We start from the raw sequence: 22,413 nt of genomic DNA, 5'->3' as shown, positions 1-22,413 counted from the left end.
CTGGGTTCTGAGAACACTGGCTGGAAGAACTGTGAGAAGAGTCTAAACTTGTAGACTCTGGACTCCTTTTGAGTTTGGAAAAGGTAAGATTTGTTTTGGAGCCTGGTGGGGTCTATCTGGAGACGGACTCAGAAACAGGAGTGGGAGGGATGCATTAGACTAATAACAAAGTGTCACACAAGACTGACCTCGCTTATGATAACAGAGTCCTATCATTATGCTACAGTATCAACCAACCCCACTGGGGACCTGCCTTCTGCAAGGCCCTATTGGGTAGTAGAACCAAAGGGCAAAAAAGATGAGGCTTTGGTAGGCTGTGTATTGAATCAATTTTCTTAATCCATGGCCATAATCATAATTTCTTTGCCGCTCAAAGTCTTCTCTGACAAGTTCAAACTTTTAAACCTGGTTTAGTCCACCATATTGGGCTAATGTACCACAATTTTCTAGCACGGACATTGACATTTATCCAAAGAAGACATATATTTTCTATGCCTGGAATTTCCTCCCCATGAATATGGTAAAACTCCACCCATCGCCCAAGGTCCAGTTCAGTGCAGAGTGGGAGAGGATGTGGAGAGAATTCTTGTTCAAGCATGACTTACATTAGTGGGATGACCTAGAAGGCACTGTTGTTGAATTTAGAATGAGGAAGACCTTTTGTTAAAATCCTACCGTAGAGGCATCAAGATGGCATAGTGGATAGAGCACCAGCCCTTAGTTCAAATCCAGTCTCAGACAGTAACTGTGTGGCTCTGGGCAAGTCACTGAATCCCAATTCTCTCCAAAAAGAAAAAGGAAAAAAAAATCCCACTTTGACACTACCCATGTGACCCAAGCTATCTCTCTTCTTCACCGGGTTTCAGTTTCTTCTGTAAAACAAGGGATCTGGACCAGATGACCTCTCAGCTCTGAGTCTCTGATTCCATGAGCTTTTGATGCCTTCCGTCTCTGAGATACGTTGATTTTACAGTAGGGACACTGAGGCTCAAAGAGAAAGCAAGCAATTCCCCGAAGTGGCCCAACTAGTAAGAAATGGGATTCACATTCAGGCCCAGTCTTTCTAGTTGTTTGTATTCCTATCTGGACCCTGTTCCCACACTGTCCCTAGCCTGAGGCCTCTCTGAAACTAGGGACGGTGACCTGCTCCCCTCTACTTTCACTGCTAGATGCAGCACAAGGCGTCACTTATAGGCAGGTCAACACTGGATGCCTCGATTTCAGGGGAACCCACTACTGGAAGAAGCTAGTTTTGAGTTTTAGAAGCTTGATGCTGACTGGGACAGGCTCACCGTGCCTTGCAGGGAAGATACTCTAGCCCTTTGGGCTCTCTTTCTGCTGTCCTTGGCTACACTCTGGACCCTACCACTGCCCTAACCTGGCCCTACTTCTTTTTTTTTTTTGCAAGGTAAACAGGGTTAAGTGGCTCGCCCAAGGCCACACAGCTAGGTAATTATTAAGTGTCTGAGACCGGATTTGAACCCAGGTACTCCTGACTCCAGGCCCAGTGCCACCTAGCTGCCCACAATCCACTTTTGTTGGCAGTGTACACATGTCCTTCAGACTTGTTAGAACAAAGATCTCAATGAACCCATCCCCTTGAGAAAAGAATGAAAATAGCAACAAGATAAGTTCTAACCCATTGATGTTTATCCTTCATTCTCAAAGAAGACTATGACATCAGGGAGGTGATGCCAGGACAAGCACATGAACTGGGTTTGAGTGAGACCTCACTTCCTCCTCCAGACCTATCTGGTCCATATCTGGCCAGATATAGATCAGTCCTGGATGTGAGGCAATCAGAACTAAGTGACTTGCCCAAGGTCACAGAGCTAGTAAGTGTCAAGTGTCTGAGGCCACATTTGAACTCAGGTCCTCCTGATTCCAGGGCAGATGTTCTATCCGCTGCACTACCTAATTTCTCTATTCTTAGTAATTTAAAGAACTCTGAATTGATATCCTTATATGAGAATAGGTTGCTGCCAAAAAATGGGAAATGAATAGAGGAGTAGACATTGACACAAACTGTGACCCTTTCCTAAAAAAGCTTCACAGATGTAGGTCAATCACCAAAGGAAGGAGAGTCACACGGGGCTGTTCTCTCAGTGCATATTTGGATAGAAAACAAATTCACAATGTTCTGGGCCCAGAGTTGAACAGGATTAGGTGAGCAGGCTGGATTGCCTTTGTAAAGGTATGTATGAATATCCTTTAGCTTCTCCTTTAAAGAAAATTTTACACTAGTCAGACTGCTATGTCTTCCAAGGACTGGGCATCCCAGCATGCTAGGCCTACCGCCTCTCTGGCCAGCAACATGGATAGATGTCATCTGCCCAGGGATCTTATCTGTGATCTTACCCGTGATCCAGGTAAAAATCTCCTTTGCCATCTGAAATTGATTCTAGGAGAAGAGGCAGGGATTACACTCTATGTAAAGTGCCTCACGTGATATTTTTTTTCCAGACCTGAGATTTCCTTAATATAAGGAACTCCCTGTGAGAAATTTTCTCTCCCAACACATATTGGACTGTATTTTTCAATTTCTACTTTCAGAGAGTTTCCTGCTTCTTATTTAACTAAGGAGTTAACTAAGGGTTTGTCCAAATTTGAACCCAGGTCATCCTGATTCTGAGGCTAACTCTCTATCTGGAGGCTGGACCACCCATTACCAAACCTCCAACAATCTGAGCATTGAAAAAATTCTCGACTCTTATGGAGAAGGAAATTCACAAGTGCAGATAGCTGCAGGGGTGTCCTGCTTTCCTTGCCCATCTTCTTCTAGGATTCTGAGCAGTTTTCCTGTTCCTGGTGAATTTCTCCAGGGCAGGCAGCCTGTTTTACTCACAGAGGCTCTCAGAAAATCAATCAAATCTTGCTTTTTGGTTTAGATTCCAAAGCTCAGTGTTCATGGATTGTTTACTGGTAACACACACCGATTGACCTTCTTTTGGATTATCCATGGGCCCCTCCAGTGCCCAGATAACTGGTAATTTCCTTGGGAAGATAGTAGGGCTTTTTATAAAGAGCAGAGTATCCTGTTGGGTGACCGGCTAATGAGAAATAACCTCCTCTTGGGAGCTAGACTAAGAAGGACCTCGGTGGAAGAGGACAGAGAAGTGAAATTACCTGATAAGGTCCAGGAGGGCATCAGCTGAGCTCATGATGGGCTTCCCACTCTGGTTGGTGATCTCCTTCTGAGCTGCACCGCCAGGGTGGATGATAGAGACCATGAGGATGCCCACAATAACGGCAACAAAGGTGGTCCAGAGATAATAGGCCACGGTGAGGATTCCCAAACGGCTAGAAGTCTTGGCATCCAGGGATGCAAGGCCTGACATCAAACTGGAAGAAAGGACAGAGCATTGAAATTGTTCATCAGGCACTCGATCAATCAAGAAACATTTATTGAGTACTGACTGTGTACTGAGCATTGTGTCAAGAACTGAGGATACAAAGTCAAAAGAGACATAGTGCCTTCTCATAAAGAATTTTAAATTCTCTTGGAGAGGGGAGGTGAATATACACATAAAATAATATGCAAAAGAGCTTAGAGTTACTACATGATGGAAACTGATGGTTGGAGGTCCTGGGAAAAGTCACATGTAGAAAAGGAGGTGATACCTGAGCTGCATTTTGGAGGAAATGAGGGATGCTTAGCAACAGAGGTGGAGAGGAAAGGCTTGCTGGACATGGGGAACAACCTGTGCAAAAGTATGGAGGCTAGAGATGGTGTCTCGGCATAGAAATCATGGAACCTTAGAACAATATGGAACATTATAACAATAGCCCTTAGGAATATGTAGAATCCTAGAACTTTGGCATGTTGGAACCACAGAACCTAGATTGCATAAACATTTGGCATTTAGAAGTTTAGAGATATATAAGCAGTATCGTGTTGGAACTAGATCTTACTAGCTAGAAAGAATCACTTGGGTTTTGTTTTGGGTTTTTTTTTGCAAGGCAATGGGGATAAGTGACTTGCCCAAGGTCACACAGCTAGGTCATTATTAAATCTGAGGTTGGATTTGAACTCAGGTACTCCTGATTCCAGGTCTGGTGTTCTATCCACTGCACCACCTGGCTGCCAGTGAGAGTCACTTGTTAATAAGAGTGGAAACCGCACTCTTTGAAAGGAACAAATGCTGCAAATCAAGGTTTGAATGATTGTTTTGTTGATTATCTAGACTTAAGAGACTGATGATGAATATCTTAATATTAGCATTTAAATTTAAAAGTATGCTCAGGGTGTGTGTGTGTGTGTGTGTGTGTGTGTGTGTGTGTGTGTGTAGACAGACATAGATATAGACATCTATATAGTTCTATAGTTCTGGAAAGCAAGTTATCAAACATTTCCCAGCATGCCCTCACACATAACCTTAAAACAACAACATAGAACATTACAACTACAGACCCTTAGAGCATGTTAGAACTCTAGAACTTTAGGAAGTCCAGAACCCTAGAATTTGAATGCCATTAGAACCAGAAACTCTAGAGCCATACCACTTTATAGCCATATAGAAATCTAAAAGTCTAGAGTCATCAAGCCTTACAAGTAAATAGAACTTTAAAATTTAGAATTATGGAACTTTAGAATCTTATAATCTGAAGTGGAACCATAAAACTTTAAAACTATGGAATCATAGAATTATCTAGGACCTTGGAACTTTGGAATGTTAAAAACCACAAAACCAGAGAACCTAGAACCCCTAGAATTTCAGAGCTGATGGGGACATCAGATGACATTTTCTTCCATCTCTCCCTCACCTTTGCATATGACAAGTTCTCGAAGATTAGTGAATGTTTAATGGGGCACTTTGACAATGTCCTCCAGCTGCAGAGCAACAGCTCATGCTAAGAGAGGTCTTGACCTAACCAAGAGGAATGTCTTTTTTTCCAAGGCAATGGGGTTAAGTGGCTTGTCCAAGGCCACACAGCTAAGTGATTATTAAGTGCCTGAGGCTTGCAGGTCCTCCTGACTCCAGGGCCAGTGGTCTATCCACTGGGCCACCTAGCTGCCCCACCAAGAGGAATAACTTTTAAGATAATCAGGAAAGCAGGCCTGTATTATTTGTACTGATGTGGTATATTGGAGGAAACATAGGATTAAGAGTTGTGCTTTCACTAAAATAAACTTAGGGACTTAGTGGCTTATCCAACATTTTGTCTTCAACAACGGCATTCAGTAGGGAGTGGAATGCATTATTATCTCCATTCTATCATTACTCCTTCCTACTCTACCTTCAATCTGTCGTACTCCCTTTCCATCCAGCTTTCTATTCAGAAATGAGAACATTTCTAGCAAGGGGTTTCAAGCCACAACCTCTTCCCCAGTCCTCTCTCTTCCATGTCTCACTCCCCATTTCTTGATCTAACTCTGAGAACAGCAATCAACTCAACACTACCAAAAATACACCTCCCTGGCTCCCATTCCCTTAAATGTGTTGTCCTCTCTAAGAATATAAACTCCTTGAGGGTTTCTCCTTTAGCAGTCTGATCCCAGTCAGACCACATTTGGGATTAAGGTTCAGTTATGGGGGACACAGTTTAGGTCCTCCTGACTCTAGGGACTGTGCTCTATCCACTGCCCATGGAGCTGCCCCGGGGACATAGTTTAGAAAGAAGAGGAACAAAGTAAGTGATGACGACTTCAAGCAGCCACTTTGCTTCTCTTTGTTGTGGAGTGGAAAGAATAATTGGGAGTCAGGAGACTTGAGTTCTAGTCCTGTGCTCTTAGGCCACTGCCCCAGTCTTATCTTCAATTTCCCAGTTTGTATCAATGTCCTTTCCAGATCGGGGATTCCATGACCCTGTGATCCTATCTACTGAGTCTTCCAGTGGTTAGAGGAAAGGTCCATCACACTCTAAAAGTGGAACAATCTGCTTAGAAAGATAGTGAATTTCTCATCACTCAAGGTTTTCAAATAGTGTTTCGGCAGCCATTTATAAGGAATCTCTTTTCTGGGATGAATACTCTCCGAGATCTTTTTTAACTCAAAGACTCTGTAGGGCATGACCACTGTCTTTAAATATCTTAAAAGTTGCCATGGAGAAGAGGGAATGGATTGATTCCATCTTCCTCCGGGGTTGGCCTTGAGGCTCCTAACTCAGGTCTAAAATGTTGTCTCTTGTAACCTCTAAAAAGGTTTCTAATACATTTATTTTAGAAACAACATTGGTTTTGTAGTCAAGAGGTTTGAGTTACGTCTTGATTCTGATATTCACTGGCCTTGAGGAAGTCCCTTCTCCTCAGGTTCCAGCTCTGCAAAATGAAGGGACAGGCCTAGGACAGCCCTTCCAGTTCTTTATCAATGATCCTGTAATTTCCAAGGTCCCTTCTAACTGTGGTCTGTGGTCCCTTTAGACTCACCCTACACCATAATTATTGTTGGATAGGGGTGCCACCCTGTGGCCAGTATAGGTTTTCACTGCCTTCAAGACCATTGGTATACCTGGGCTACCCAGGGGAGATGCTCCTCAGGAAAGCCACATCATATTTTCCCAGAAGTCTCTGGGATAATCAGCACTGTTCTTCCCTGGAGGTAGTGGTTGAGGGTAGGAAAGTAAATCTCTGGACACCTGACTTGGAACCCAGGTGTTTTGCTGGGATAGTGGAGATGGGAGATACTTTATGGGCATAGAAATAACCCAAACTGGAAGGAAATCAATTCATAGAATGTCCTAGTTGTAATGGACTTTTGAGGTCACCTAATCCAACCACCATTTTTAAAAGATGAGAAAAGTGAGTTCCAGACTGGAGTGACTTGTCCAAGGTCACAAATAAGTTCCTGGGTCTGGAACTCAAGTCTCTGGATTCCTGAAGTCCAGTACTCTCCCTAAGGCCCTGCACTGCCTATCTTCTACTTAATATTTAGTCTTTATGGTGGATTTGGGGGACTAAAAAGAAGGGCTGCTCCTGGTCAGGAGCCCCAGGCAGATTAATCACCTTTTCACTTTTGCTGAGTCAAAGAGATTCCTCTACTTACCCACCAGACCAACAAAGGAAAAGTTCTCCCTGAGATATTAAGTGAGCCTTTCTTGGCTTTTCAGTCATATTTAACAGCAATTCATCTCTCCTCCTTAGTCTCCTTCAAGATCCATGGAAAAGGTTGAGGGCCTTCTCTGCACATATCTCAGGGCTTATTGGGAGGGACAGACATAGGAATGACAGAAGATATAGTTCCTATCTTCCCAGAACTCACTGCATCTTTTTTACAAATGAGGAAACTGAGACTCACAATGTCACCAGGGAGTAGAGCTAAGAAATATATTTTCATGTCTTCAGTGTGGTATAGTGAGGAAAAAAATCAGTGAATTTGGAATCAGAAGATTTGAGTTGGGTCTCAGCTCTGCTATTTGTAGTCTAGGTAGCTGGGGATGGGGTTGGTCACTTCATTTCTCTGGACCTCAGTTTCCTCATCTGTCAAATGAAGAAGTTGGACAAACTGACTTCCCAGGAGCTGTCCAGCTCTAAATTTATGAAATAAAGAGGGAAAGGATCGACACTATTTTTAGCAGCATTATTAGTGACTGCAAAGAATAAGAATGGAGTGCCCCAACCATTGGGGCACTGAGCCAATTATGGCATATGAATGGGATAGAATGCTATTATTATGCTGGGAGAGAGGGTGAAAAACAGTCAAGTTTCACTGTGGACAGAGCACTGGACTTCAGGAAGACCTGAGTTTAAATCTGACCCCAGACACTTACTAGCTGGTGACACCGGGCACGTCACTTAATACTATTTGTCTCATTTTTCCCAAAGGTAAAATGAGCTGGAAAAGAAAATGGCAAACCACTCCAGTATCTCTGCCAAGAAATGAAATCATATTAACAACAATGGCAAAAGAAGGGAATGGTTTCAGAAAAACCTGGGAAGAATTATATGAACTGATGCTGAGTGAAATGAGCAGAACCAGGAGAACAATTTATATAAGGAAAACAAAATGGTAAAGCTAAACAACTTTGAACGACTTAAGATCTCTGATGAAGGCAAAGACTAACTCCGATTCCATAGGACAGATGAAGAACCCTGCCACCTAACTCCTCACAGAGAGGAAAGAGACTCAGGATGCTGTCTAAGACATATTTCTGGACTTGACTAATATGGGAATTTGTTTTGTTTGACCATGTGTATTTGTTATATAAGAATTTGGTTTTTTCTTCAATGAGGAGTTGGGGGTGGGATGGAGAAGGAGGGAGAATAAATAACTGAAAATATCATAAAAATACTTTTAAAAGAACCTTAAACTTCAACCAACATTTAAGCACTTACTGTGTGAAAAGTTACTATACTCTGGAGGCTTTCCAGTTTATCATTACATTCTCTAAATGTGGCAGACAGAACTAAACATGATATTCCAGATATGTCTTACTAGGGCAAAGGAGTGACCTCTTTAACCTTTGCTTCACTGCTACTGTGATCTTTTTTTTTTTTTTGACTGCTATGTTACACTGGTCTTATATTCAAACTTGCTGTCCACTGAAACTCCCAGATCTTTTTCTTTTAATCTTGTACTTGTGAAGTCAATTTTTAAAATTAAAAAAAATAAAACTTTAACATTTGTTCCTATAAATTTTATTTTCTGCACTGAAGATTTAGTCCAATGGTAGCCCAACCTATTGGGTTTTTTCTTCAGACTAGTTCCATCATCTAACATGTTTGCTGTCCTCTTTCAACTTTGTGGCATCTGAAAATTTCATAAATATTTATCTATATTTTCATCTAATCCACTAATAAAATGTTAAATTATACAAATCACAGAAGATATTCCTAAGGAACTCCACTGAGGTTAACTTTGAACTTCTGGCTATCCTCTGAATCGAGTCATTCAGTTGTATATAAATCAGTTGATTCATCTTTTCCACAAAACTACTAACACTTTCCCCAACAGACTATTAAATATTTTGTTAAAATCCAGGCAACTTTTACCTCTCATCATTTACCTAACCTACCAACCTAGGAACCCTCTCAAAATAGGAGATAAAGAGAGTCCAACTAGATCTGTTCTGGGTCCACTGGGCTGGCTCTTTAGAAGCCCCTTTTTCTTTGAAGAAATTCTCCAACGGTTTCTTTCCAGGCACGAGGATTTTTGCCAGGAATCAAAATCAAATTTAGTGGTCTAGTATTTGAAGACTTCTCTCTCTCCCTCCTCTAGAAAGATTTTCCCTTTCAAACCTGTAGACTTTCTCCTATTCTCTCCAGGCTCTCAAAATACCCCGATGGTGGTTCAACTATTCTGTTCACCGGGGTGGCTAGATGGCCCAGTGGATAGAGCACCGGCCCCGGAGTCAGGAGTACCTGAGTTCAGATCTGGCCTCAGACACTTAATAATTACCTAGCTGTGTGAACTTGGGCAAGCCACTTAACCCCATTGCCTTGCAAAAACAAAACAAAACAAAACAAAACCAATTCCATTCCCCAACTCTTTCAAGACTCAACATGAATTCCATCAGGGCTTGGAGAACTGAACTCCCCAAGAACAATCAGGAGTTCTCTGTTTACTATCCTATTTACCTTGGTTTCCATCCCACATAAACTAGTTTTGTTTTGTCTTTTAATGCCCAGAGAGAGAGAGACAGAGACAGAGAGAGACAGAGAGATAGAGGGAGAAAGAGACAGAGAGAGAAGAAATAGAGAGAGACAGGGACAGAGATAGAGTGACAGAGACAGAGAGACAAAGAGAGACAAAGAGAGACAAAGAGAGTTCTGGCATATGACTAGATTAATTGAAGCTTCTCATCACTTGCATCACAACTTTGCCCTGGGCGAACTATTCACTAAACACTTCACCTTTTTCTTTTTTCTGATTCTCATGTTACTACTGCTCATATTTCTGCTTCAGTTGAACCTTACCCATGTTTGTCCCATTCTACTTCTTGGATTTCCTCACATGACTATATCTTCTAAATGGGCAATGTTACCCTGCCCCTCCTCCCTTTGCCTACTTTTCTTCCTCATAAGATGTGTTAATCCCAAGTCATCATACCCATCTTAATAAGTCTCCATGATGGTCATGTGACACACATTGATGTTTGACTTATGGGTCTCCAGTACCCATAGTTTGAAAATTTGTGTATAGACATGTAAGACCATGAATTTTTTTTAAGGTTTTTTTGTTTGTTTGTTTTTTTGCAAGGCAATGGGGTTAAGTGGTTTGCCCAAGGCCACACAGTTAGGTAATTATTTAGTGTCTGAGGCCGGATTTGAACTCAGGTACTCCTGACTCCGGGGTTGGTGCTCTATCCACTGTGCCACCTAGCTGCGCCAAGACCATGAATTTTTATAGAATCATGGAATTATAGGTTTAGAAGTGGAAGAGACATCATATAGTCCATATTCTTCATTCTAAGCTTAGGATGGTTAAGTGACTCCTCCAAGGTCACAACAGGTAAAAAGTATCCGAAGTGGGATAGCTGACTCCTTTCTTAAATTTTGTCTCTGAATTTCTAGCTTTTTCACTGCTTCTCTTTGTGATTTCTAATTTGGTAGGTCTATACATAGGCAGTTTTTTTTCTCTCTTCCTATCTATTGATTAATTTTGTGAGATTCTACAGAGATCCATTTGTTTCAGTCCATTTTATAGAACTAGAAAAATTGCTAATAAAATTCATATGGAGGAATAGATGTCAAGAATCTCAAGGGAAATAATAAAAAAAATGTGAAGGAAGTGGCCTCACAGTAACAGATCTTACTGCAAAGTGGTAATCAAAACAAAAATGAGTTGATTCTGATTTAAAAAAGAGGTCAATCAGTAGAACATATTAGATACTAACATATAGTATGAGCAAACATAGTAACCTAGTGTTTTATAAAATCCAAAGACCTCAGTTCCTGGGAGAAGGATTCACTATTTAATAAAAATTTATGAGGAAACTGTGGATGATAGTCTGGCAGAGATTCCATATAGATCATACCTTCCCACCATTCACTAAAATAAGCTCCAAATATGTATTTAACCTAGATATAAAAGGTTACATCATAAATAAATTAGAGAAGTAAGAAATTGTTTTTCTGATTCATGGATAGGCGAAGCTTTCATGACTATACAAGCAATAGAGAGGATCACATAAGATAAAATGATACTTTTTAGATGAAATTTAAAAATATATAATTGAGGCAGGTTTCACGGATGAAGGTCTTAGAAGACAGAGAATCTACTCAAATGTATAAAACTTAAGAACCGTCCCCCAATAGATAACTGATCAAAGGATATCACAAAAATATTTATTTTTTTAGGTTTTTTGGCAAGGCAAATGGGGTTAAGTGGCTTGCCTAAGGCCACACGGCTAGGTAATTATGAAATGTCTGAGGTCGGATTTGAACTCAGGTCCTCCTGACTCCAGGGTCGGTGCTCTGTCCACTGCTCCACCTAGCCGCCCGGGATGGATACTTTAAAGACTAAAACAACATCATTTATAGGAGTATTGGTCATAACGAAACCTCCAGCACCAAACAACCCTGTCAGAAAGTATAGCGGGAATGCTTTGCATCATCTTGTCACTAAAAAAAATTAATTCAACATACTGCCTTGTAGCATCTTTGGTTATTAGTATTGACTGTTGTTGGGAATGAGCCTGGAGTATTTTTGGAAAAAAAAAGCATGAAAAGCACAGGATATAAAATGAACACCGTTTCTATTTTAAGACATATATATTATATAATAAAATTTTAAAAAGCTTATTCCCTTCTTTGTCATTGGTAGGAGCCTCTATCTTAAGTTATGATCCAGAAATCTGAATCCTATTTGTGATACCATCTTTCTTAACCAACTGTTCACTTTCCGAATCTGTCTTTCTCTTTTGAAGTCTCTGACTTCAATCCAGAGCTATGATGAAAATAGCTCTTGGGCGTCTATGAGTCCTTAGTTGGAGAGCCAGCACAACTCATATAAAAGAATATTGGATTTGAAATTGGAAGAGCCAGACATGAATTCCAGCTTTGATGCTTCCCACCTGTGTGACCTTGGACAAATCACTTTCCCTTATTTGGGAAATAAGAGGGTTGGATTTGACATCCTCTGAGGTCCCTCTAAAATTCCAGAATTTAATCACCATAACAATTATTGTCCCATTATTTCAGTCATGTCCAACTCTTTATGCTCTCATTTGAGATTTTCTTGGCATAGATTTGGGAGTGATTTTTCATTTTCTTCTCCAGACCATTTTATAGCTGGATAAACTGAAGTAAATAGGGTTAAGTGACTTGCCTAGGGTCACAACTGAGGCCAGATTTGAATCCACTTCTTCCTTACTCTGGGTCCAGCATTATATCTACTGTACCATCTTGCTACCCCCACCATAATGATATCTGGGACTTTAATATGGGAAGTGCAGAATAAGGGCCATGATATTCCATTCTGTCCCCTTCCCTATCTGGAGTATGATGTTCATTCTTGGCACCTCTTCTTAGGAAAGATGTCTTGATAAACTGGAGACCCTTGAATTCATATTTGTGAAGACTGATTGAAGGAACTGGAGATGTTTAGCCTAGAGAACAATGGGGGATGCGGGAGAAGGAGGACACCAAAGAACAGACTTGGGAGCCGTGAATGAGCAAAGAAACAAATTTAGGCTTGATGTAAGTTAGGAAAAGCTTCCTGAGCTATATCAAAGTGAAATGGATCACCTTGGGACATAGTGAGTTTTCTATGACAGCGGAGCTTCCAGAACAGATTAGTTGCCCCTTCTTGGGCATGTTCTGTTCTTGTGGGGACTGGACTAGAGGTGACTAACGTCCCTGCTAGCTTGGAGAGTCCATGATGCTACATTTTCAAGCTCTTAAAACCTTTCCAACTCATCACTAAAGGCTCTACATGCAATAGAGAAAGTTTGCTGGAAGCCAGATGGTTGGAGGGAGTGTGCTGGCATGGTTTATCTTCTTTTAGCAAACACCCCTCAGAATCAGCACCCCCAGATTGGCTGTATGTCTCGGCCTTGGCAGATGTGGCTATCTTGGTTCTGGGCATGGCACAGCAACCCATGTGCTCCGTCCCCATGGGGTTTATAACCTTCTACCCTAGGGAGAGTCTCATAAGCTAAGCCCTAGAGAGGCTAATTGTCATCAGATTGCCCTGCTTCTGCCTGGCCTTGGGAGGTGGCTGGCAAGGACCATTCATTCATCATATCATCATCTCTAATGCGATTATTTACAGAGCAGACAAATGGAGATGAGTTCAAGTGGGAGGAGAAATCCTTCCCATAATAATGGAATCACAGAATGTCTGAGATGAAAGGGACCTCAGGGTCTAGAGCAGATAGAATGATGCCAAAGCTGGAGGAGGCCTAAGAACAGAGTATGCCCCAAAGAGGAAAGCCTCCCTCATTAGGGGAGGGGGGAAGATAAGAACTCTCTAGGAGCTGCTAGGATTTTATAGATGAGGAAACTGAGACTTAGAAAGGAGTCAAATGATTTAGATTCGGAGCTTGAAGGAAACTAGAGATTATGGGGAGGGTGTCAAAATCCCTTTTACAGATGGGGAAACTGAGGCAGACAGCAGTGAAGGGACTTGCCTAGGATCGCACAGCTAGTAAGTGTCTGATATAGATTTTTTTTGTTTTTTTTTGCAAGGCAATGGGGTTAAGTGATTTGCCCAAGGTCACACAGCTAAGTAATTATTAAGTGTCTGAAGCCAAATTTGAACTTGGGTCCTCCTGACTCCAGGGCCAATGCTCTATCCACTGTACCATCTAGCTGCCCCCTTTTTTCTTTTCTTTTTTAAAAATATTTTGTTATTTATTTTTCAAACTCCACGCAATAGTAGTTGTCAATCTGATGTAGATTTGAATTCAGTCTTCATGACTTCAGGTCCAGCTTTATCCATTGTACCACCCAGAGGAAGTACCTTGCCTAGGCGCAGACCCCAGCTGGGATTCAGACTCACGTCTCCAGACTCTGGTCCAGTATTGTCTCCTCAGTACCACTACCTCTTAGTTTCCCAGGGCGAAAAAAGACAAGAGACTATGGTGGAACTGGGGAATTAGGAGTTATTGTTACTATTTCAACTCCCTATACTGGCTCCTTCCTACCTTTCCAGTCTTCTTTCGCCCTTCTAAATCTTTGCCTTTTCTCCATGTTCTCTATCCTCATCTCCATCATCTTCAAGCTTTTCTGGGTCCCTTCAAAACTCATCTCAAATCCCATCTTCTATGGGAAGTCTTTCTTATTCCCCTTCCCCCTTCAGGACCCCCTCCTTCCAGTTGACTTTCCACTCTGTAGATATCATGTATGCATGTATGAACAGTTATTCCTCATGCATGGTGTCTCATCAAATAGAAGGTGAAACCTTGAGGGACCTTTTCTTTGTATTCTCAATGCTTGACCCATTATCCAGGCCACAAATAAGTGTTTAATAAATGTATGCCAATGATTGATGGATGGTGGACAAGTTTAGCTTGTTTCCTAGATATTACCCATTTTGGGGGTAAAGAGAGAATTTCTGAGACCCTCTAGCTATGGGCAGTGGGTTGAAGATAGGGCATCCCTCCTTCTGACAGGATAAGCTGCTGCTCCAAGACTCAGGTTGGAGGTGGGAAGATGTCCACCAGGAAGTGGGCCCACTCTGGGATCTTGGTTCTCCCCCAGAAACCATCTGGATATTGCTTTGAAACAGAGGGATTATGGTTGAAATTGTCCAGGAGATTATAGGGATTAGAGGGACATTAATCCCCCTGGAAAAGAAGGGATGGCTAAGTAGTGCTGCCCTCCCACAAACAGCCTACTTTCCATCTGTTGATTGCTTGGACAAGAGGGAAAAGCCCTGGTTAAATGGGATCAACTGTGGGGGTGGGATGGGGCGTGTGGAAACCTGATGAGGAGGAAGATGTAGAAAATCACTGCCTGTGCAAACTGGGGGTTCAGAGACAAAATTAGCATGAAGCCAAAGGGACTTTGTCTCAGGACACTGAAATTCGATGGGGCAGCATAGGGGCACCTCTTCTTAGAGTCCACTAATGTGTGGCACTACCACCCTGAAGATCTGACCAATTATCAAGCAAGGAAGTATTTATTAGATTTATTAAATCCTTACAGACAGATGGAAGTAACTCCTACACTGAAGGACTGTACATTCTAACAGTCTCTCCTCCCTCAACTCCCTTATCTGTAACTACTTTAAATATATCTGTGTTTCAGCTTTATAGGTGTGTCGTATGTATTTTTATATGAATATTATCTTCTCCACTCAAATGTCCTGGAGTAAGGATTGTTTCATTTTTTTGGTAGCTAATACAGAGTCTGACATACAATAGGAACTCAATAAATGCTAATTGGTTGATTGATTGATCTAAGAAAGGATTGATCCTGTGCCACATTGCCTCTCTAACCTTCTCTTCTCCCGCCTTCCACACCCTACCTGGAGAAGGAGGAGGGGCAGTAACATGGCAAGACCCCAGAGCGAGAGGGGAACCAATGTAGCTAGTTTCTCCCCAATTCCCTTCTCACTCCAAGCTCTCTCCTCCAGTGCCTACTTGATTTCTCCAGCAATGAATCTTGCTTCCTTTAACCCACTCTGTGACCTAAGGCAAAGTACCTTCCTCCTCTCTCTGGCTCTCAGTTTCCTCCTCTATCCCATAAGGGTGTTGGACTGGGCAAATGTTTGGGTTCCTATTCTTAGAGAGGGGAGAGAAGCATATTTACAACTCCCATTTTTTCTAGGATTCTGGGGTTCATCAAAGTTTTTCTCATCACAGCCTGGGAGGCAGGGAGTACAAAGAGGATTCAGAGGAGAAAACGAGGAACCTCTGACCCCACCCCCACACCCCCACAGGTGGAACCCAAAGAGGTTTCCTCAGAAACAAGCCCCAGGTTGTGAGAGAAGGAATAAGAGAGCCAGTCAGGAGGTGAGGGCTGAGGAGAGGAGATTGGTTTCACCACTAGTGGCCTGCCTTGGATTCTTCAGATAGCCCAGGAGATGCCAGGATTTATTTCTTTCCCTCAAGAAGGAGGCGGCTTGGGGTTTTCCTGGTGGTCCAGGATGCTAATGCACACATGCCGCGTTAGCAGTGAATCTTTGTGGCTCCCAGATCGTTTCCCTCCCTCCCCCTCCCCCTCAAAGGGTTGGAGTATTTGCTGCAGCTCCAGCACTTTCCAGACATGACTGATGAAGGCAGTCTCCCCATGTGGACTTCTGAGAAGATCCAAAAGCAGAGAATTAGAATGTTTCATTGAGAGGGAGCCAGGTCTGTGGTCAGAGGAGACGTGAGTTCAAATCCTAGCTCTGACACTAACTGTGTGAACCTCTCTTTTTGGGGCCAGGAAGGAAGCAGAGAGAAATTCATTCATTCATTCATAGATAGGACAGCTAGATGGCACAGTGGATAGAGTCAGGAGGATGGGAGTTTGAATACAGCTTTGGGAAAGTCACTTCACCCTGACTGCCTCACATCCAAATCCATCTCCAGTCATGCTGATTCCTATCAGGCCACTGGACTCAAATGGCTCTGGAGGAGAAAGTGAGGCTGGTGACTCAGCACAGTCCCCCTCACTCCAATTCAATTCATGTGCTTGTCATGGCATCGCCTCCCCGATGTTGTGTTCTTCAGGAATGAAGAACAAAAACCAAATTAGCTAGGACGCTGCAGGTGTATTGATCTTGGTGTCAGTAAGAACTGAGGTCAAGTCCACCAGAGACACTTAATCTGGAAATGTCCCGTTATCTCTCGCAGACTCAGTTTCCTCATTTATAAAGATTCTAATATGCTAATCTCAGATCAAATGAGATAGCACGCAAAGTAATTTCCATACACAAATGCTAGTTATTGTTGCTAGGTCAAACACAAGGCGGAAGGCCAAACTCGAGGAAGCCACCAGGAGCCCAGAGTCACAATGAAGCGGAAAGTTAGGATGAGGCGGGTAAAGGAGCCAAGGCAGCAGGGCAGAAGCAGATGGAGAATTTGAGAGAGAAAATGATCTTGGACCTGAGGCACATCTCCTCTTAGTCACAAGGCCTCTTAGTTTGCCTGCTTGTGGCTTAGCCTAGGATCTAAGAAGTATAACTGACCTGTTCTCTCTCTATTCTGTTCATCAGTTTAGTCCAATCCCATTCAACAATATATTATTAAACAATGGAAAGGCCTAATCTCAAGTCAGGAGACCAGCATCTCTTACCATAAATCAAGATAGTTCCAAATGAGTACATGTCATATAAAGGGTACATCCATAATGAAGAAATTAAAGTAGCACAGAAGAAATCATTCTCAGATCTATGGAAAGGGGAGGAATTAATAAACAAACAAGTGATAGAAAGAATCTCACATGATAAAATGGACAATCTCAAGACATGAAATGAAGTTTTTGCATAAACAAAATCAATGCACCTGAAATTAGAAGGGAAAACAGATAACTGAAGGAAAAAAATCTTCACAGCAAGTTTCTCTGATAAAGGTCTAAATCTAAGTTATCAACAACAATATGAAAAAATGCTCCAAAACATTTATAATTAGACATTCAAATTAAAACAAACCTGAAGTCCCATTTCACACTCATATGATTGACAAAGTTGACAAAAAAAAGATGACAGATGTTGGAGGAGAAAATAGGCACATTAATACACTGTTGATGGATGATATTCTTTCCCTTTTTTCTTTTATTGTCTTTGGGTTGAGACCTTCTGTAAGCATCAAGCCAAAAAGTAACCTGTGAGAATTTGGTAAAAGATTTTTTTGTTAAGTTGTACTACCACATATTTGGAAGTATGGAAGAATGATCTGCCTGGTCCAATAATTCTGGAAAGTAAATTGGAACTATGTCCAAAAAGTCATTAAGCTGCATTTTACCCTTTTACCTTCATTATCTCTATATACTCTATATCCCAAATAAATCAAAGTGGAGCTCCTCTACCATATGGATAAAAATATTTATAGCAGCTGTTTTTGAAGGAGAAAAAGGAAAAGAACCACCCAAATCCTAACATTTGGATATAATAAAATTCTATTGTGCTATAAGAAATGATGAAAGACATGGTCTTGATGAAACCTGGGAAGACTTGATGAACTGATATAGAATGGAATGAGCAGAATAAGGACATCAATTTTTACCATAATGTTATTATAAATACAAATAATTCAGAAAGACTTTCTAATCAATCACTTATAATTCTAGAGGACTGATGACAAAATGTGTTACCCCTTCCTTGATAGATGGACTCAGGATGCTAATTGAGATATGGTTTTTTTTTGTACATGGCCAATGTGGCAATTTGAATTGCTTGATTATAGACTTGTGACAAATATTTTGTTTTCCTTTCCTTTTCTTTTAATGGTGGATGAAGGTGAAGAAGAGGTAGAGAAAATAGATTTTTGTTCATTAAAAAAATAATATTCAATGAAAAACTCAACTGGTGCTTTGAACAAAGTTTGTAGTCTCAAATTTTACATGGTTCTTTAGTGCCTGAAGAAGTTTAAAACATAGTTCCTTTCCAATACTTTATAGTAAAAACTCATAAATAGTTCATGGATCATTCTTCCATACTTCCAAATATGTGGTAGTACAACTTAACAAAAAAATCTTTTACCAAATTCTCACAGGTTACTTTTTGGCTTGATGCTTACAGAAGGTCTCAACCCAAAGACAATAAAAGAAAAAAAGGGAAAGAATATCAAGCTTCTCATCTCAGAGAGAAAGAACTTCCTCCAGAGCTCTTAGAATTCCCCCAGGATTAGTCACCCATTCATCCTTAGGTGAAAAAGCTAACTCTCCTGCGTGAAATGATTCCAAATTTATTTAAAGTCATCCAACTGGAGATCTGGATACAAATTCTCTAAGTATCCCTTTCCACACCAAAATGTCTCTAGGGATTTCTTATCAAACAGAAAGCATTCCCTACAAACAAAACCTTTTGTCTAGGTCTATGAGCCACAAGACACCCCAAATTTTCTCCAATGCATTGGATGATCCAAATGGAGTTCCTAATTCACCCCTTACTGTACAAACAGGTTAAGTTGAAAGAAGAATACATTTAGAATAGCTCCAAAGAGATGTGGGGCTCCTAAAATAAATTAGACATTTAGTTTTCATTTATTTGGGGCTTCTAGGTCAACAGTCACACTTCATATTATAAACCTTAGCCATAAGAATCTCAGGCAAGTTGTCTTGACTTATGTCCCAAACAAGGTAAATAGTCTTGTTCTACTTGGGGAAAAAATTATAAATCATTATACAGCCAACAAGCACTTATTAAGCACCTTTTGACAGGGGCAGGGAGGTGGTGCAGCCGATAGAGTGTGGAACTTGAAGTCAAGGAGACCTGAGTTCACATCAACCTTAGACACTTAATAACTGTGAGATCCTGGACAAGACTCAACCCTGTTTGCCCCAGTTTCCTCATCTGTAAAATGATTTGGAGAAGGAAAAAGAAAACCCCCAAATGGAGTCATGAAGACTTAGACATCACAGAAACAATTGAACCACAACAAACCAGATCTTTTAAGGACAGACCTGAAGTCAGGAAGACCTGAGTTCCAATCTGATGCCAGATCCTAGGTTAAGCATAGTGAATACAAAGAAAGACCAAAAGGGGAAACAAATCCTATCCCTACTCTCAATAATCCCAGTCTAAGCAGAGGGTCAACAGGCAAACAGCTATGTACAAACAAAACAAAGAAGGAATAAATTGGCGATAATCTTCTAAGATTATTCCCTTCTAAGGGAAGAATACTAGATTTGGAGTCTACCATCTGCAGCTTGAGTTCCTTCTTCAGCCTTTGACTTGCGGTGTGACCTTGGTCAAGATGTTTAATCTTTATGAGTCTCACTCCCTCATCTGTGACTGAACTACCAATACCAGGATTTTAGTCATGAAAAACACACACTACCTGCAGCAACAGAACATAAATGTGATTTGGGACACTTGAATGGGTGTCCCCTCCCCCTACTGCTTGCAGACTGGACCCGCCTATTTTAGAAGGTGCTGCTTAGTTTGATTGAACTTAAAAAAAAGCTATTATGAGGGATGGCTCTCTGAGAAGAGATATGTGAAGACACATTGAAATGAATGAAATGTTAAAACAAAATATATCAATGAAAAAATTGTGGGTCTGTTTACAGAGTTGTTGGATGCCTCCAGTACCAGACACTTTTCACCTCACCCCAGAGATGTTATCTGCAATAATTGCTTCCTTGCCCCCACTCCCACACATGATGAGTCAATCCCAGCAGCTGCCTAAACAGCAAGGCCAAGGAGAGATTTCAGGGATCCCTATGGGACCTATTGGGCCAAGACAGGTTCTGCATTTCTTGAACTGGCTGAGCATCGGACTGTTTGTCAGAAGATTCAATAGTAAAGTCCAACATCACAACACGAAGAAGATGCAAACCATGATGTTTCATAACAGCAGGCCCCATCTCTAGTATAAGTTCATTTAAGTTTATAAAAGGTTCCTTTTCTTTTCAAGATTTATAATTGCTATTATAAGGTCCAGGTCAAATTTGTATGTAGGGTGAGTGGGAGACAAATCCCCAAGAGAATTGCTTGGTACATTCGATCACTGTCACTCTTAGGTATCCCACATCATGAACAACCCAGGAGGAGTATTAGGAACGCAGACATGGAAGTTGGGCCCCAGGTGAGGGGTGTCATGGCTATAGAATCCTTGCTGAGATGGAGTTAGACAAAGCAAGACCAGAAAAAGGCTAGGCAAGAAAAGTAGAGTCGTCAGAGGAACAAAGAATCATTATAAGGAAGAAGGTTGGTGTAACCCCTAATGTAATCCTAAGGTTGACTTTCCTATCTTCCAGTCCAATAGTTCAATCCTTCAAAACTTGAAAGGTCATTCTTTGGTCTAGGTAGAAGTAGAGAAATGTGAAGAGGAGACAGAGACTCTCTCTCCCTCTTTTCCCAGGAGTTTCCTCTCTTAGGCTAGTTAGTTATTGGAATTCTGGATTCCATACTGGTTTGCTGTTTTCCCTTGCCCCCAGTGCCTCAGTCACAAGAGCATAACTGATACCCTTCAACCAAATGGAAAACATTTCCTGTGTGGTCTCATCTTCTTTCATTCAATGACCCAAGAAATTTACTCATAAAATGACTAAGAGTTTCATCCCTAGTTTGTACTTTTGTTGATTCTGAAACTTTTTAATGAGGTTTCTCATCTGAAAAAAAACATTAGGAGATAGAATACCTTGGTTACATTCTTTGGGGTTGGGGCTATGAGACACCCCTCTTAAAATGCAAAGTATTTTTAATGAAACAGCACTTTCTTGGCAGAGGGATCAACAAATTTTTGGTAATTGAAATGAACTTTGAAGGAAATTAGGGAACCTAAGAGGAAGAGGCAAAGAGGAAGGATATTCCAAATCTGAGATTGGTCTGTGCAAAGACATTGAGGTGGTAGACAGAATCTTCTGTATGATTAGTGGTAGTAATCAATCTGATGTAGCTGGAACATAGATGAGGGGGAGCTTGTACAGGAAGCTAGTTGGGAGCCAGGCTGGGTGGGGTTTTAAAGGCTAAATGGAGAAATTTATATTTTATCCAAGGGGCAGTTAGAGACCACTAAAGCTTTGGGGGCAGGTAAGTGACATGGACAGATTGCATTTTAGTAATATCAGTTTGGTGGCTGAGTTGAGGATGGATTGGAGTAGGAGGGACTGAATGTGAGGAGAACAATAAGGAAGCCAATGAATAGGTGAGAGAAGGTTAAAGCCTGAACCGGTTGGTTGTTGTGTAGTGGACATAAGGGAATGGGCCTCTTGGGCTGGCTGGCTATTGTCATTTTGACTTGTTCCCCCTTCACCCGTACCTCTCCCCCACCCCCAAAGACTCACAGGTTGGACTGATTCTCTTCAACCAACTGGAAAACATTTTCTGTGAGAGATGCCAGGGAGGTAGAATCAGTAAGACTTGGCAACTGCTTGGATATTTGGACTGAGGGAGAGGAAAGAGTATGAGGCTGAGAATTAGAGCAATGGAAAGGATGTCACTAGGCAGGAAAGTCAGGGCAGGGGTGGGTTCTGTTTTAGACATGGTGAATTTGAAGCATTGATGGGACTCCAGATGAAGATGTCCAGTGGAGACATGTGGACCAGTGTCTGATGTTGAAGAGGCAATTCATGGATTCTTGTTGACTGACAAGCTCAAGAGAAGAAGGATGTGAATGTGCTGCTTTGCAAGATGAAAGCCAAACCAAAGGAGCTGATGAGGAAGGGGGCAGGGGTGAGAGAGATGGAGAGGATGACAAATAAAGGAAGGGAGAGAGAAGAGTCCTGGACAGAGTCTTGGGGGCTGTCTGGCAATGGACCTGGATAAAGATCCAAGAGCAGTCAGAGAGAGAGAGAGAGAGAGAGAGAGAGAGAGAGAGAGAGAGAGAGAGAGAGAGAGAGAGAGAGGAACCAAGAGAAAGTGGCACCAGGTCTCTCCTCCCTCCACCCCCCCACTGGCTGCTCACCTTTTTCAGACCCTCTCCAGTGGCAATCCCCTT

General features: G+C 41.6%; 1 protein-coding gene across 1 annotated transcript in view; it reads right to left on the bottom strand.

Annotated features, from left to right (window-relative positions):
- SLC1A7 (solute carrier family 1 member 7) overlaps positions 1–22,413 on the bottom strand; it is a 71,834-nt gene that overhangs the window by 32,623 nt on the left and 16,798 nt on the right. Inside the window, exon 3 of the mRNA XM_074221407.1 lies at positions 3,127–3,342. Within this exon, the coding sequence (XP_074077508.1) occupies positions 3,127–3,342 (216 nt within the window). The remainder of the gene's footprint in view (positions 1–3,126; positions 3,343–22,413) is intronic.

The sequence above is a fragment of the Macrotis lagotis genome, chromosome 2, assembly GCF_037893015.1.
Source record: "Macrotis lagotis isolate mMagLag1 chromosome 2, bilby.v1.9.chrom.fasta, whole genome shotgun sequence".
In the NCBI taxonomy this organism is placed as follows: Eukaryota; Metazoa; Chordata; class Mammalia; order Peramelemorphia; family Peramelidae; genus Macrotis; species Macrotis lagotis.
Note: the sequence above shows the minus strand (reverse complement) of the source record. Positions and strands in the feature narration are given on the sequence as shown.